The sequence below is a fragment of the Vulpes lagopus genome, chromosome 7 (assembly GCF_018345385.1).
Source record: "Vulpes lagopus strain Blue_001 chromosome 7, ASM1834538v1, whole genome shotgun sequence".
NCBI lineage: Eukaryota > Metazoa > Chordata > Mammalia > Carnivora > Canidae > Vulpes > Vulpes lagopus.
The window spans coordinates 12,430,564-12,445,166 of record NC_054830.1 but is presented as its reverse complement, the minus strand read 5'-3'; the positions used below and the strand labels follow the sequence as shown (position 1 = coordinate 12,445,166).

The following is a 14,603-nucleotide window of genomic DNA, read 5'->3' as shown; positions in this document are numbered from 1 at the left end:
AAAGCAGAACTAGGGCAGCTCGGGTGGCTCAGCGGTTTAGTGCCGCCTTCAGCCTGGAGACCCAGGATCTAGTCCCACATCAGGCTCCCTGCATGGAGCCTGCTTCTCCCTCTACCTGTGTCTCTGCCTCTCTCTTTGTCTCTCTCATGAATAAATAAATAAAATCTTAAAAAAAAAAAAGCAAAACTAATTGCAGGTGTTAATTATTTTCTATTTATTTTACTTTTTACTTTTATTTTTTAAAATATGTATTTGTTTTAGAGAGAGAGCACGAGCACGCGCATGGGGGGAAGAGCGGAGGGAGAGGGACAAACCAACTCCACGCTGAGCACAGAGCCCAACATGGGTCTCGATCCCAGGATCCTGAGATCATGACCTGAGCCAAAATCAATTCAGACGCTTAACTGAGCCACCCAGGAGCCCCCAACTTCTTTACTCTTGATCTCGCAGAAGTCTTAGGTCTGCACTCTGGCCTCTCCCTTGTATTGTCTATCCTTTTTCAGCAGCAAGAGAAGGCGACAAGCTCAAACCCCAAAGTAGCAAAAGCAGTATAAGCACCCAGGCAGGACTGGGTGCACACAGAGGGAGGAGTGGGGTGCAGATCCCCGGGGATGCTGTCCTGCACGGCCACTCCTTCTCCTGACCACCCTCTCTGTGTTCACTTCCTAGGCTGTTATCTCCTCTGAGAAGCCACCAGGGCCACTGGCAAAACAGAGAGAGAGAGAGAGAGAGAGAGAGAGAGAGAGAAAGAGGGATGGGGAGGGCTTCCTAACATGCCTGTGATAGAACTTTCTTGGTGGCCACATGAGTCACCTGCCTCTGCTGGAGCCACCCCCTGACACCCTGTGACCAGTCTTGGACCTTGCTTCCTGGAGCCGAGGAACACTGCGTTAAGGCACATTGGACCCCATTCTCTGAGAACTGGGGAAAGGGGGTCTCCAAAGGGAAATTCGAGCATAAGAGGGTCTTGACGCAGGCCAGGGCAGTCAGAAGCTTCCCCAAGACCCCCTTCTTCCACCAAGCACCCAGGCCTTAACCAAATATCCTCTTTTCTTCAGACCAAGGTGACAGCGCTCCAGGGGAAGCCTGTGGGGGCCCAGTACCTGCCCAGCTATCTCTCTCTCAGCAGCTGGTACTCCCCAAGCCAGTGCTATCTGCAGCTGCAGCCACCTCCCCGCCCCCTGCAGGTAAGGCTTTCAGGTGTGCCCTTCCCCTGGCACGAGCTGCCTCAGGAAAGCAGCAAGCATGCACCTCAGGGGACGTGGGCATGCCCCAGCAGGGACACTGGAGTCCCTGTCCCTTCAGCAGTGTGTGTGTGTGTGTGTGGGGGGGGGGGGATTCTTCTGGATGAATGCCTGGGATTTAATCATGGTGAACCTTTAGGCTGTGGCCTGGGGTTTACCCTGATTAACCTGGCCCTCGGGGTGCTGGTACCATCACTTGCTCCCACACTGAGGTGGGACCCCCAACTGTTGGCCCAGGTTCCCGCTGTCCGCAGGGTGGCACTCCTTGGGTGCAGGCACCGGATTTCCCCAGCCAATGCTTGGAGACACACCTGAGTACGGAGATGAGACAGTCCTAGGTCTGGGTCCCGTGTTCCTTCCTCCCAGTCTATTTTCAACAATCCTGATTAAGCAAGATGGATGGAGATGGGTGTGGAGATGCGGAGCTGTGAAATTTGAGCAGAAAGTGCAGAGTTCCTCTGCTCCCTCTGTCCCCCGCATGCGGGTTCCCTGGTGATTAGCAGCTTGTCTTAGGGTGGCACACCTGTTACAATTGATGAGCTGGTATCGATTTGTTGTTATTAACTAAAATAATAACAGGGTACGTTAGGGCCCTCTCTATATTGCAGATTCGGTGCGTTTGGACAAACGTATAACAACACGCATCCAGCATTATAGTATCGTACAGAATGGTTTCAGCGTTCCACCCAGCTGTTCATTCATCCCTCCCTCCCCACGAGCCCCTGGCAACCACCCATATTTTCACTGTTTTATATTTTTGCCTTTTCCAGAATGTCCTATTGTGTTGGGAGAAGTGAAAACCCCTGGAGTTGTTTTGACTGGGGGCACAGTTTCAATACATACAAAGGAAGTCAAGTCATGAGATTTAGGTACAGATCCCAGAGTGGGGTGAGCGAGCACATAGTGAACCTGGGGGAAAGGACAGTCCTCTGTCCCAGGTCACGTCCTAGGAGACAGACAGTAGGGCAGCAAGCACCTGTTACTCATAAGGTGGTTGAGAAGGAGGTCGCTAACATTTGAGGGGTCAGTGCTAAGGGGTTATTTTTATTTTTTATGAAAGATTTTATTTATTTATTCATGAGAGATAGAGAGAAACAGAGACATAGGCAGTGGGAGAGGCAGGCTCCCTGCGGGGAGCCTGATGCAGGATTCAGTCCCAGGACCCCAGATCACGACCTGAACCAAAGGCAGATGCTCAACCATTGAGCCACCCAGGTGTCCCTAACCCTAAGGGGTTATTTTAAAAGGCACGTGGGGAAAAGTGAAGCAGAAAGTTGTGGCCAGAATCCTAAGCTTGGGTCCTCATATAAATGTCCAGACTCTGGCTGTGAGCAGCTTGTCAGGCCATCAATTGCCCAGGCAGAAACTCAAAATAGCTGTTTCCCCCTCACATATATACAGCAGTCCACCTCTTACCCATGGGGATACATCCCTACATCCCCAATGGATGCCTGAAAATGCACATAGGACCAAACCCTACGCAAGGACTGTGGAATGCTTACCCCATCTTGAATGATGTATGTATAACGAAGCACACTGTTAGCTCCTTTAACTGAGCCTGAGGGCAGAGCCTGGCCGCCAGGAGTGGTGGCAGGCTCCCAGGCATTGCTCCCCGGCCCTACCAGCCCCGTAAACTCCCTTTCCGAGAGCTGCTGCCCAGACGGGCCAGGGGCCCCTGGGATGCAGCTCAGAGGAATCCTGGCACCAGGGCCACCCATTTTGGGACCTAGCGGCCCTCTGCAGGGGTTCTGAGAATGAGAAACTCAGAGGAGATTGTGCCCAGCTTGGCTGAACACGCTGTTCTTGTAATGCTATTCAACCAGCAGCGCCTTGTGGGGATGCTGGTGTTGGCTGCCTTCCTGTGGGGGCGGGAAGGAGCCCTGTGTCCCCAGCTGGCCGTGCCACAGTTCCCATTAGATGAGGACTTGGCTGGGTCACTCAGACTTTCCTCTTGGAGGGACATCTCCATCCTGCCTGAGTTGGGTCAGCAGACTCCTGCTTCCCCCTGCCCCATGACTGTCACCAGGGCGCCCCCCAGGGTACGGCCTCAGGGCATGGAGACCAGAGTGACTGAGCTTGGTCCAGCCTGGGCTCTGTGTTGGGGTCCTTCTCCTTCCTCCAGATCTGAGGTGCATGCAGGGATGAGCTGCTCTGAGAATGGGGACTGTCAAGCCTGCCGTTCAGGGTTGCCGTGATGCCATGGGGCTAGTGTGTGAGGAGAGGAGAAAGGTTTTGCTCTTTTCTTTTTTCCAACATTGAAACCCAAGGGGACTTTTGTTTAGATGTCTTTTTATAAGGGGGATATTTACAAACTTAGAAATCGTAGAAAACGGTATAACCATATGCCTTTCACCTAGATTTATGAATTAATATTTTGCCTCTGTCCATCCATCCATCCTCCCACTCATGCATCCACTTGTCCACCTACCCACCCACCCAGCCATCCACCCGTCCATCCACCCACACATCTACTCATCTATCCACCCATGAGCCTATCCATCCATCCACCCATCTACCCAGCCATCCACTCATCCATTCACCCACACATCCACCCAGCCATCCATTTCTTTAGACTTTTCATTTTCTGCAACATTGGAAAATAAATTACGTATATTGTGATGCTTCACTCTTAAATAGTTGAGCATAACATGTCCTAAAAATAAGGACATTTTTCAGCATGATCTCAAGGTTCTTATGACATCTAAGAAAATTGTCTTAACTCAAGATATTGTTACATCTACACAGTCTTATGATGCACATACATGTAAGCATGCAACCATATGCATGTGCCTATGTGAACGCGCATGCATGTGTGTGTATGTGTGTGTGTGTGTGCGTGTGCGTGCATTTCATTCAGGATCAGTTTACGTGTTGCATTTGGCTCTTCTGTGTCCCTAGTTGCTCTTGATCTGGAATAGTCCCCGCCTCTGCCTTTACATAAGCATGATTTTTGTGAAGAATTTAGGTCCGTGGTCTTGTAGATGATCCCACGTTATTAATTAGAATCAGGCAAAATTGCCACATATGTGCCGCTTGTGTATCCTGTCAAGAGGCACAGATTTAGAAGGCCCCATGTTAAAAAAAAAAAAAAAAAAAAAAGAAGAAGGCTCCATGTTGCTGGAGCTCATCTTATCATCAGTTGGAGTGTGATAACTCTCAGCTCTTTTTCCTTGTGGGTGAGGCCACTGAATCACCGGGGTGACAATCTGAGGCCCCTGCCACACTGTCATGATCCCCAGCAACCTTTCATCCCGTGCCTTTAGCATCACTGACAATTCTCATTGTGACCTGTTACCACAATAGGGGCATCATGATGGGGGTTCTGAACTCTCTCATTCCTCCTACATTTGTTAGCTGCTGTTCCTCTATAAAAAGAAAGAACTTGGGCAGCCCCAGTGGCGCAGCGGTTTAGTACCACCTTCAGCCCGGGGTGTGATCCTGGAGACCCAGGATCAAGTCCCACATCGGGCTCCCTGCGTGGAGCCTGCTTCTCCCTCTGCCTGTGTCTCTGCCTCTCTCTCTGTGTCTCTCATGAATAAATAAATAAAATCTTAAAAAAAAAAGGAAAGAACTTTCTTTCTCTCCTCCCTACTGTTATTTTTGTTGTGTCATTGTGTAGAGTATGTTACAGACTTGAGGACCTGAAAACAATTGTTCAATATGTTTTAATCTGTTATCAATTCCTTTTTTTTAATTTTAAATTTTGGAATAATTTTAGATTTTTCAGAAGAGTTGCTCAGACAGTACAGGGAGATCCTGTATATCCTTCCTTCAGCTTCTCCTGCTGTTTCTAAGTTTTAGAAAATTGTTTGTCTTTTCATTGCCGAGTTGTGAGTTCTTTATGTATGCGGGACACCAGACCCTTAGCAAATATGTGACCCGGGATGCTCAGGGTCTGGGGTTTTGTTATTGGGGGGTCAGTCACATAGCCATGGCTGACCACCTGCATGGCTGACCTCTCAGTTCCAGGCTCTCCAGAACTCAAATTGATTGAGTGCGACCCAGGCAGTCCTCATAAATCATATTGTCAGTAGCTGGTGGGGCCTGAGCCCTCAGGTAAACAAAGATACCTAGTAGGGAGGACATTGCAGAGGCTTAGAGATCCCCCCTGGGGAGCCGGGGGCCAAAGGCCAGAGCTCTCTTCGGGCCAGGTTCACTCTTTTACTGCACATCACCTCATCGAGAGCTTCCACATTGTTAGTACACTCGATCCGCACCACAGCCCATTGACAGAGCAGCCAGCTGAGGCTGCCCAGGGGCCGTGGCCACTGCCGGGATGCCCAGTTCTCTGCTCTGAGGCTGGCACTCCTGCCTCAGCTGTCCCGGCCTCCCTGTGGCCCCAGAGTGGCCATCTGCCTGGAGTGGGAGCTGTGGCCTTGGTGCCAGGCTATGGGTGCCACATAGGGCTCCTCATGCTGCCTGTCTTCCACAGGTGGGAAGGGAAGCCCATTTCCCCGTGAAGTCCACGTGTCCCTGTAACTTCACCCTGTACTACGAGGTGGCCGCGAGGGGCAACATTGTGCTCTCAGGCCAGCAGCCCGCCCACATCACTCAGCAGAGAAGCAGGCGGTCAGCCGCAGAGACACCGATTCGGTTAATGCACCTTTCTGAGACAGGTGAGCCAGGCCGCAGGCAGGTGTTCCTTGTTCCTTCGGAAACACTGAGACCGGGGTAGGTGCCCCAGAAAGGAGGGGTAAGCAGGACTCACCCTGGAGGGGGAGCCTGTCTCAGAACAGAGGGCTTGTGTCCCAGGCAAGATGTGACTCAGACCAGGAGGTGGGCAGTGAGCAGCTGCTGGAGGTGGAGAGGTCCTCTCCAGGCTGTCCTCACTGCCTGTCTGCAGGGCACAAGGGGCAGGCCAGCCACAGGCTGGACCCCTGTGCTGGCCCACACTGTGCTGTGTGGCCATCAGCCAGCGGCCTCTCTGACTCTGCCCAGGTCACCCTCCCAACCAGGAGTCTTCTTCCTCCTCTCCCTCCTTGACTCCATGTGCTTCTCATGAGACCCACAGCCTCCTCTGGGTCTTCCCCAGCCTCTTCCCCCTTCATAATCCTTCTGCCTAGAGCAGGATCCCTAGACTGGGCAATGGGGACAGCTGAAGGCAGGCCATTTGTGGTGGGGCTGTCCGGCGTGCAGTATGGTGTCAGGGAGCGTCCACAGCCTCCACCCATTCAGTGCCAGTAGCAACCTATTCACACACAATACGATGACTTAAAAAATCTCTAGACATTGCTACTGTCCCTAAAAGGAAAAGTCAGCTGTAGGTGAGAATCAGAGATAGATAGATAGATAGATAGATAGATAGATAGACAGATAGACAGATAGATAGATAGACAGATAGATAGACAGACTCATGGATTTATGAGTAGATAGATCTAGATCTATACTTAGATTCACACTTAGATTCATAGACGTATTCATTCATAGTTCATAGACATAGATAGATAATAGATAGATGATAGATAGATGCATAGGTAGACCGGAACCCAGGGTCCCTCTCATGGAAAGCCAGAGTTTCCCACTCCGGGCACTACTAATGTTTGGGGCTGGATCATTCTCCTGTTGTTGGGGCCATGCTGTGCACAGCAGAGTGTCCAGCGGCATGCCAGACCTCCCGCCCCATAGATGCCAGTGGCACTCCCAAGCCATGACAGCCAAAAATGTCCCCTGGGGGGCAGCATCTCTCTGGTTGAGAACTGCTGGCCCAGATGGTGCTTTGGGAGTCATATCCCCACATCCTTTTGGGCTTCCCTTCCCTTCCCTTCTAGGTGAAGTAACAGGGAATGTGAGTATCCAGGAGTACTCAGCCCAGGACCAACACCCATCTTGTGCTGGGCCCCAGGTCATCCCCAGGGCAACCTGGGGCATGGCTGGTCCCAGTGTGGGGTGCTGGGTCCTCATGCCTCTCCCCACCTCTAACTTGTCTTAGAGCCTCCTCCAGCCGCAGCAGCTGAGGTCAGTGTGTGTGTGACCTCTCTCCGGCTGCCTGTGACCCCTAGCATGGTCCCCCTTGGCCGTCTGCTGGTCTTCTATGTCAGGGAGAATGGAGAAGGGGTTGCGGACAACCTCCAGTTTGCTGTTGAGAACTTCTTTGAAAACCAGGTGGGACATGGGGAGCCGACTGGGGGAGTGGCCCAGCAACAACCATCTAGGGATGCTGGGGGGGAACTCTAGGGTGTCTGTGCCCCGAGTGGGCTGTCCGCAGCTGCCACTTGGGTTCCCAGAGGGTATCAAGGCAGGACTGCAAGGGCTGCCCTGCCTTTGGGAATAATTGCAACCAAATTGCATTTTTACCAGAGCTCCTCCCAAAGTCACCCAGATGGAGATTGCATTAGGAACACACAGGGAGAGCCGTCAGCTGCTCGCTGTCTCCATTGGGTCCCAGACTTAAGGGACACTATTCATGCCCCTAGCAGTGGGCTCAGCTTTCTGTCCCTTCTCCCTGCATCCTTTGAAACTGGCTGCTACATGCCCTCAGCCAGTGCCTGTCCCCACCCCCCTTTCTCCTTGCTCCCCTCCCATCCTCAGCACAGAATGTTCTAGTTGCACCAGTCTTGTTCCTGTCACTCTGCCTTCTGCCCTCGTCCTCACCTGGGCAGCAAGGCCAGGGTCCCCACTGAGCTGGCCTCTTTGGCAGGTGGAGAGGGATGGGGGTAGGGGGACCAGTCGAGTCTGGCCAAGCTCCTGACTTCTTCCCTGCTGTGTTTGGGTCCAGGTTTCACTGACCTATTCAGCAAATGAAACCCAGCCCGGGGAGGTTGTTGACCTGCGGGTCAGGGCTGCGAGGGGCAGCTGTGTGTGCATCACTGCGGTGGACAAGAGCATTTATCTGCTCAGGTCAGGGTTCCAGCTGACTCCGGCACAGGTGAGTGGGGGCCCTTGGGCGCCAGGGTCCAGCACCTTCATGCTGCGGGGGTGGGAGGCTCTCCCTTTCCAGGAAGTGAAGGGCCCCATATGAGTCCAGATTCTTTCTGTCACTGGTAAACCCAATCCTTATCATTGCTTTGCTGAGTTGAAAGATGTTGGGGTCAAATTCATCAGACTCTCACCCTATAACATTGTCCAGATCCTACCTCTCCAGCTCCTCTGCCCCATGTTTCCAATGGGCTAATGACACTCATGCCTATCACCTAAGATGGTCTCCATGTGATATTTGTGCAAGGAGGGTGAGATGGGAGCACGCCAGACCCCTGAGAGCCAGTTTGGGTTGAAAAGCAACCTCCAGTTGACCAGCCTCTCTTCCCCTTTGCCTGTAGATTTTCCAGGAATTGGAAGATTATGATGTTTCTGATGCCTTCGGGGTGTCCCGGGAGGATGGGTCCTTCTGGTGGGCTGGACTGGCAGCCCGACGCCGCCGGCGCTCCTCCGCCTTCCCATGGCCCTGGGGCATCACCAAGGACTCCGGGTCTGCCTTTGCTGTAAGGACAGGTGGCCTTCGACCCACCGCCCCTTCCAAGCTCCTCTCCTCTTGAAACAAACGATCTCGGGGATATAGAAATGATCAAGGTGGAAGTTCCCAAACTTTTATTGGGGCAGAACTAGTTTTTGATTCTCCCCAATAAGGGCTCATAGTGGACCCTCCTGATTTGCAAGGCAGATGGGGTGTCGACCGATAACTTGAACTTGGCATGGAGCAAAGACATTAAGGGTGCTTTGCTGGAAGGAAAACCTTTACACTGGGGGCAGGCAGCCATGCTCTCTCAGGTGGCAGGTTCACCCCCGCTGACATTCGTAGCTCGTATCTGTCCTCCTTCCTGGCTGTGGGGGCCAGGGGTGCCAGGGCATGCAGTAGGCACAAGCATCATTCTAGATCATGCCACATTAGGATGCTGGCAGTCTCCACTTCTCCATTCGAATGCATGGCACATATGTGGGTGCTTTTCATCCCAGTTTTAAAATCATTTAAAACACCCTGTTTTTATTATGGAAAGTTTTCAGACTTACGGAAAAGTTGAACAAGTTAACAAACACCTATATACCTACCACCTAGATCCCACAATTAACATTTGCTATAGTAGCTACAGAATACATTCCACGTCTGTATCTGTCTGTACCCGTATTTGCAGGTGTATCTATATCTGGATTGGAACAGGTGATGTTTCAATTACACATTTGTTGAAGGCCTGGCAGCATGAACTCCTGGGCCCTGGCAGCTTTTGCAATTAGGAGGTGATGGCTCTGAGTCCAAGCAACTGGGCTCATATTCCTTGTTCCCAAAGTAGAGCTGGCCAGTCCAGAACGGGGCTTCCCTGCAATTGAGTTGCTCCCAGTATTTCCTTTTAAAGGTTTTATTTATTTGAGAGAGAGAGAAAGGGTGTACAAGTGAGGGGAGGGACAGAAGGAGAAGCAGGCTCCCTGCCCAGCAGGGAGCCCAACGTGGAGCTCAATCCCAGGACCCCAAGATTATGACCTGAGCTGCAGGCAGACACTTAACTGACAGCATCACCCAGGCGCCCTTCTTCCAGTATTTAGCAGTGATGAAGGTAAGAACAGTCGCATTTGCAGTCAGCTGCCTCTGGTTTAGGTCAGGCAAGGTGCCAACTGATTTTTTTTTTAATGGTGAAATTCACAATTAGCAGAATTAACAGGAAGATGAACCATTTTAAAGTGGACAATTGGGTGGCACTTAGGACACTGACAATGTTGTGCAGCCAGCACCTCTGTCTAATTCCAGAACATTTTCATCACCTCAAAAGGAAACCCCATCCCCATGAGCAGTCACTCCCCATACTCCTCCTCCAGCCCCCGGCAACCATGAATCTACCTTCTGTCTCTGTGAATTTGTCTGTTCTGGACATTTCACATAAATGGAATCATACATGTGGCTTTTTGTGCCTGGGCCACAGATGTGCTGGCCTCCCCACTGCTCTACCCTGCGTGGTCACTGGGTCCCACAGTCCTTTCAGCCCATGTCACCAAGCTCAGAGCAGAGGATGGGCCCCCTGCCCCTACTGAGCCACAAAGCCGTGGTGATGCTGGGCAGTAGCCTCAAAGTGATGGAACTGTTGGGACCATCACATGCACTTGTCCACCGGGGTTCTGGGCATTGTCTGTTGCTTAGGAAACTGGACTGGTGGTGATGACCAACCTGGTGAGCCTGAACCACCGACAGGATGGTGGCCTGTACACCGATGAGGCTGTCCCTGCCTTCCAGCCCCACACGGGAAGCCTGGTGGCAGCGGGGTCCTCCAGACAACCCCCCAGGTAATGGCTGCCTCCTGCAGGGTTGTCTGAACTCATACTATGGACACTGGGGACTGGATCATTCTCCACGGTGGAGCTGTCCATGCACAGCAGGTGCTGAGCAGCAGCACTGGCCTCCACCCACCTGATGCGGATAGCACCCTTTTCCCCCCGTTGTTACAACCAGAAATGCCTTCAGATATTGCCTCTGCTAGGGGCAAAGTCCCTGCTGGCCCAGTGGGCTGGGGAACCAAGCACTTCAGCGCCCCACTCGGTGTGTCAGGGTTGGGAGTGCAGAGGGAGCAAGGTACATCAGGAGCAGAGCTCTCTGAGACAGAGGGTTTGGGGTGGGGAGGTTAGCTGGGGTTTGACAGTCCCTCTCTCTGCTTAGAAATTTCTTTCTATTACCTCTTTCCTCCACCTGTTCCTTCCTCTTCCTTCTCCTCCTCTCTTTTGGCTTTGTCCTTCAATTCTCTACCTTTTCGAGTTGAACACCAAGTATATTCTTCAATCTTTTATTGTAACTCTTCACATTTTAGCCTTTTGAAGGTTATGAATTTCCCTCAGAGTGCTGCTCTGGCAGCACTCGAGTTGTGCTGTCAAGCATTTCCATTATTTTTAAAAAAGATTTATTTATTTATTCATGAGAGACACAGACTGAGAGAGAGAGGCAGAGACACAGGCAGAGGGAGAAGCAGGCTCCATGCAGGGAGCCCGATGTGGGACTCAATCCCGGATCCTGGGATCACAACCTGAACAAAAGGCAGGCCCCCAACCGCTGAGCCACCCAGGCGTCCCAAGTGTTTCCATTATTGCTTGGTTCCAAATAGGTTCTAACTTTGGGGGCTGTGTCTTATCCAGAAGTGGACACGTTTTAAATTTTCAGAGTGGTATTTTAAATTGTTATTTTTAAATATGTTTTGTAAATTGTGTCAGACATGCATTGCAGCTGGTGAACCTATTTGTTATCTGTTGTCTGGTTCTTACTTTGGAGGCTTTTTGTGTGGCCAATTTTTTTTTGTAAATGCTGGCATCTTCTTGAAAAGAAGATCCAAGGCCCCATCAATTCTGCACAGGGCTCTCTATGCCTGCTTTAGGTCAAACCTATTGATGGTGAACCATATTCCTACATACTTCTTGTTTGTCTGCTTGCTCACTTATCAATGGCTGAGAGAGAAGGATTCACATTTCCCCCTTAGATTTGTGGCTTTGTCCCTGGAGTCCTGGAAAGCTTCGTTTCACAGGAGTTGGTGTTTTCTCCTCTTGCCTGTCTTGTCCTCACCACCCCCACCCCTTCTTTCTCACCCTCTTCTCCTGCTGCCTCTCTTACTACCTTCTCAAGCCCAGGTCTCAGCCAGCTTGCTGGGGAAGGGGAAGTGTTTTAAAGACCTTGTCTCCCCACTCTCTCTGGATTTAGGGGCTGGCAGGCCTTGGCTGTACTCCCTCCTGCCCATTGCTCCCAAAAGGGGCACAGAACTGAGGGGCGGGGGCTAGGGTCAGTGTGGTCAGTATCAGGTATCTCTGGAGATCTTGGGGGTGGATCCCACACTCCTCAGCACTTATTCTGAGCCAGCAGTGGCCCAGAGGATCCCCTGCCCTGGCAGACCTTGTCCACAAAAGCCCTCTCCATATTTCATACCCTCTCTATCTAGATTGAGATCCTGGGTACTTTGTTCTCCAAGGTTCTTCCTGCGTGGGCTGCATACTTAGCGGGAGTGTAGCAGGCCCACCAGGATCTTAGTTTCCAAACTTCCAAACTCCAAATCATGGCACAGGCAGACCATGAATACTTTGGATGCATACGGAGGCATTTCTAGAATGTGGTTGGATGAGGGAGGTGAAGCACTGGCCTCAGGGCCTCCATCCACCAGACACTACCTCTGGGGCCCTGACCGTCTCGTGTGCAGGAACCCCAAGAACTTGGCCTGGAGTGGGTATGAAAGTAATTTTCTGAAATCCCAAACTATGAAGGCAATTGTAAATCCCGGTGTAGAAAGGCATAAGGCATGCCTTCAAAAGGAAGTGTCTGTGCCTTTTTATAATTGGATGACACATCCATGCATCTGTATTCTGCGGACAAGATAATTTTTTTAACCATATGCAATGGTTAAAATTTTTTCAAGCAGTGTGAAAGTTTACATAATTAAATGTAAGTCTCTCTCCTACCTCTAGACTTTCCATTCCCTTGTTTAGAGGCAACCACGGTCCATAATTTCTTAGACATCCTTCTAGAAATTTTCTGTACATATACAAGGATTTTCTTAAGATTTATTTATTTTAGAGAGAGAGTACGCATACACAAGCAGGAGGAGCAGAGAGAGGGAGAGAGAATCCCAAGCAGACTCACTGCTGAGCACAGAGCCTGACCTAGGGCTCGATCTCAGGACCTGAGCTGAAACCAAGAGTTGGACATTTAACTGACTGTGCCACCCAGGCGCCCCACACAAGGATATTTTAAAATAATAATAAATTTAAGTAATAATAATAATAAATAAAATAATTTTTAAAAGCAATGAGAGAACACTGTAGTATGTTCTGGGCTTTCCTTTTTAAAGTCTACAATTTAAATAAATAAATAAATAAATAAAGTCTACAATAAGTCTTGGAGAGACCAATCCATCTCCATATACCGGCACTGAGCTCACTCCGTTAGACTGATGTGTAGCATCCCACTGCATGAATGTACTACCATTTGATTAACCCAACCACACTCTTGATGGATATTTTTGGCTATTTGCTGCCACAAACCAGTCCATTTGTCTGTCCTGGCACATGTATCCATGGGTCTTTCCAGGGTTCATTCCTCAGAGAGGTCCTGCAGGTTAAAAGGATGCGAGCAGTTTTTAAAAAAGATCTTATTTATTTATTCATGAGAGACACACAGAGAGAGGCAGAGACTTAGGCAGAGAGAGAGGCAGGCTCCATGCAGGGAGCCTGATGTGGGACTTGATCCCGGGACTCCAGGACCACGCCCTGGGCCAAAGGCAGGCACTAAACCGCTGAGCCCTGGATATGAGCATTTTTAATTTTGTGAAGTTTTGCAACTTTCAAGTAGGGCTTGTTTGCTGCTATTATTATTATTATTATTATTATTATTATTTTGAAGAACAAGATAGTCCCTGAGGAAGGTGGGCTGTGAGGCTTCTGAGGATGAACCCAGAATGAAAGTTCTTTGGGAAGCAGAGAGGGGTTGGGGGTGGTGATGGTGCATAGCTCAATGTCATGATGCAGAAAAATGTGGCAAGCCCAGCAAGGGAAATTAGCAAAGGGGAGGACATGGAGGGGTCCCTGCGACCCTACTTACCTTCTAAACTCAGGATGTGAAGTGCCACTGTCGATTGAAGGCAAGTCTGTCAAACCTTTGGTGCCTCACTTCTATGAGTCCTCAAGTAGAAGGTTAACCCTGCCGGGTAAAATAATTAGCACGTTCCGTCCTAATTGGGTAGAATGTTAACTGGCAGCCAAGAGAATTAACCCGCTACATCCTAACTGAATAGAATGTTAGCCTTTACAGGTAAGACTTAATGTGTTATGTTCTACTTGGGTAGATGTTTACCTGCCAGGTAACAGAATTAAGATATGCCCATGACATTTTATCATTTCTTTTTAAATTTTTCATAGAGCAGAGAAGAGGAAAAGGACCTTCTTCCCCGAAACATGGATTTGGCGTTGTCTCAACATCAGGTACAGTGAACTTTTATTTTTTCAATTTTTTTTACAATAAGATGACTTTTCTTCGCTGTTTGCGGGCTGACTCAGAGACACTCAGGCAAGTCCAGATTATTCCCAGTGGGTTTGCTTTCAGATCTGACATCAACATCTGAGTAAGACTTTGGGCGTCCTTTTCTAACACATAAAACCCAAAGCCATGAAGTCAGCCCCAAATCCCACCGCAGCCCTGGACATCTGCTCAGGAAATACAAAATGCAGGGTCTTCGTGCCTCTTATGACTCCCACTTGGGGTAACTCTATCTGCTCTGTTTGCAGAACGAGCTCATTAAAACGATTACAGTTCCTTGGAACATGAACTTGCCCCGCCCCCCACGCCTCCCTCACTCCTCAGGGGACTCGGGCTCCTGCCCACAAAACAGGATGCTTTTCTCAGCATATTTCCTTTCCCTATTTTCCCCCCTTTCAGTTCTTTTTGAAGAAGTCCTGCTGTGCCAAATTCCTGCC

General features: G+C 50.2%; 1 protein-coding gene across 9 annotated transcripts in view; it reads left to right on the top strand.

Moving 5' to 3' along the window:
- The window catches only part of CPAMD8 (C3 and PZP like alpha-2-macroglobulin domain containing 8), a 76,478-nt gene that overhangs the window by 20,479 nt on the left and 41,396 nt on the right, over positions 1 to 14,603 (top strand). For all 9 annotated transcript variants that reach the window (XR_005989066.1, XM_041763976.1, XM_041763980.1 and 6 more), the window contains 7 exons: positions 1,059 to 1,187; positions 5,677 to 5,860; positions 7,174 to 7,346; positions 7,960 to 8,109; positions 8,501 to 8,662; positions 10,306 to 10,448; positions 14,049 to 14,111. Coding sequence is in view for 8 of the 9 variants with exons in the window: in XM_041763976.1 (XP_041619910.1) it covers positions 1,059 to 1,187; positions 5,677 to 5,860; positions 7,174 to 7,346; positions 7,960 to 8,109; positions 8,501 to 8,662; positions 10,306 to 10,448; positions 14,049 to 14,111 (1,004 nt within the window). In the remaining variant the exon portion in view is untranslated. The remainder of the gene's footprint in view (positions 1 to 1,058; positions 1,188 to 5,676; positions 5,861 to 7,173; positions 7,347 to 7,959; positions 8,110 to 8,500; positions 8,663 to 10,305; positions 10,449 to 14,048; positions 14,112 to 14,603) is intronic.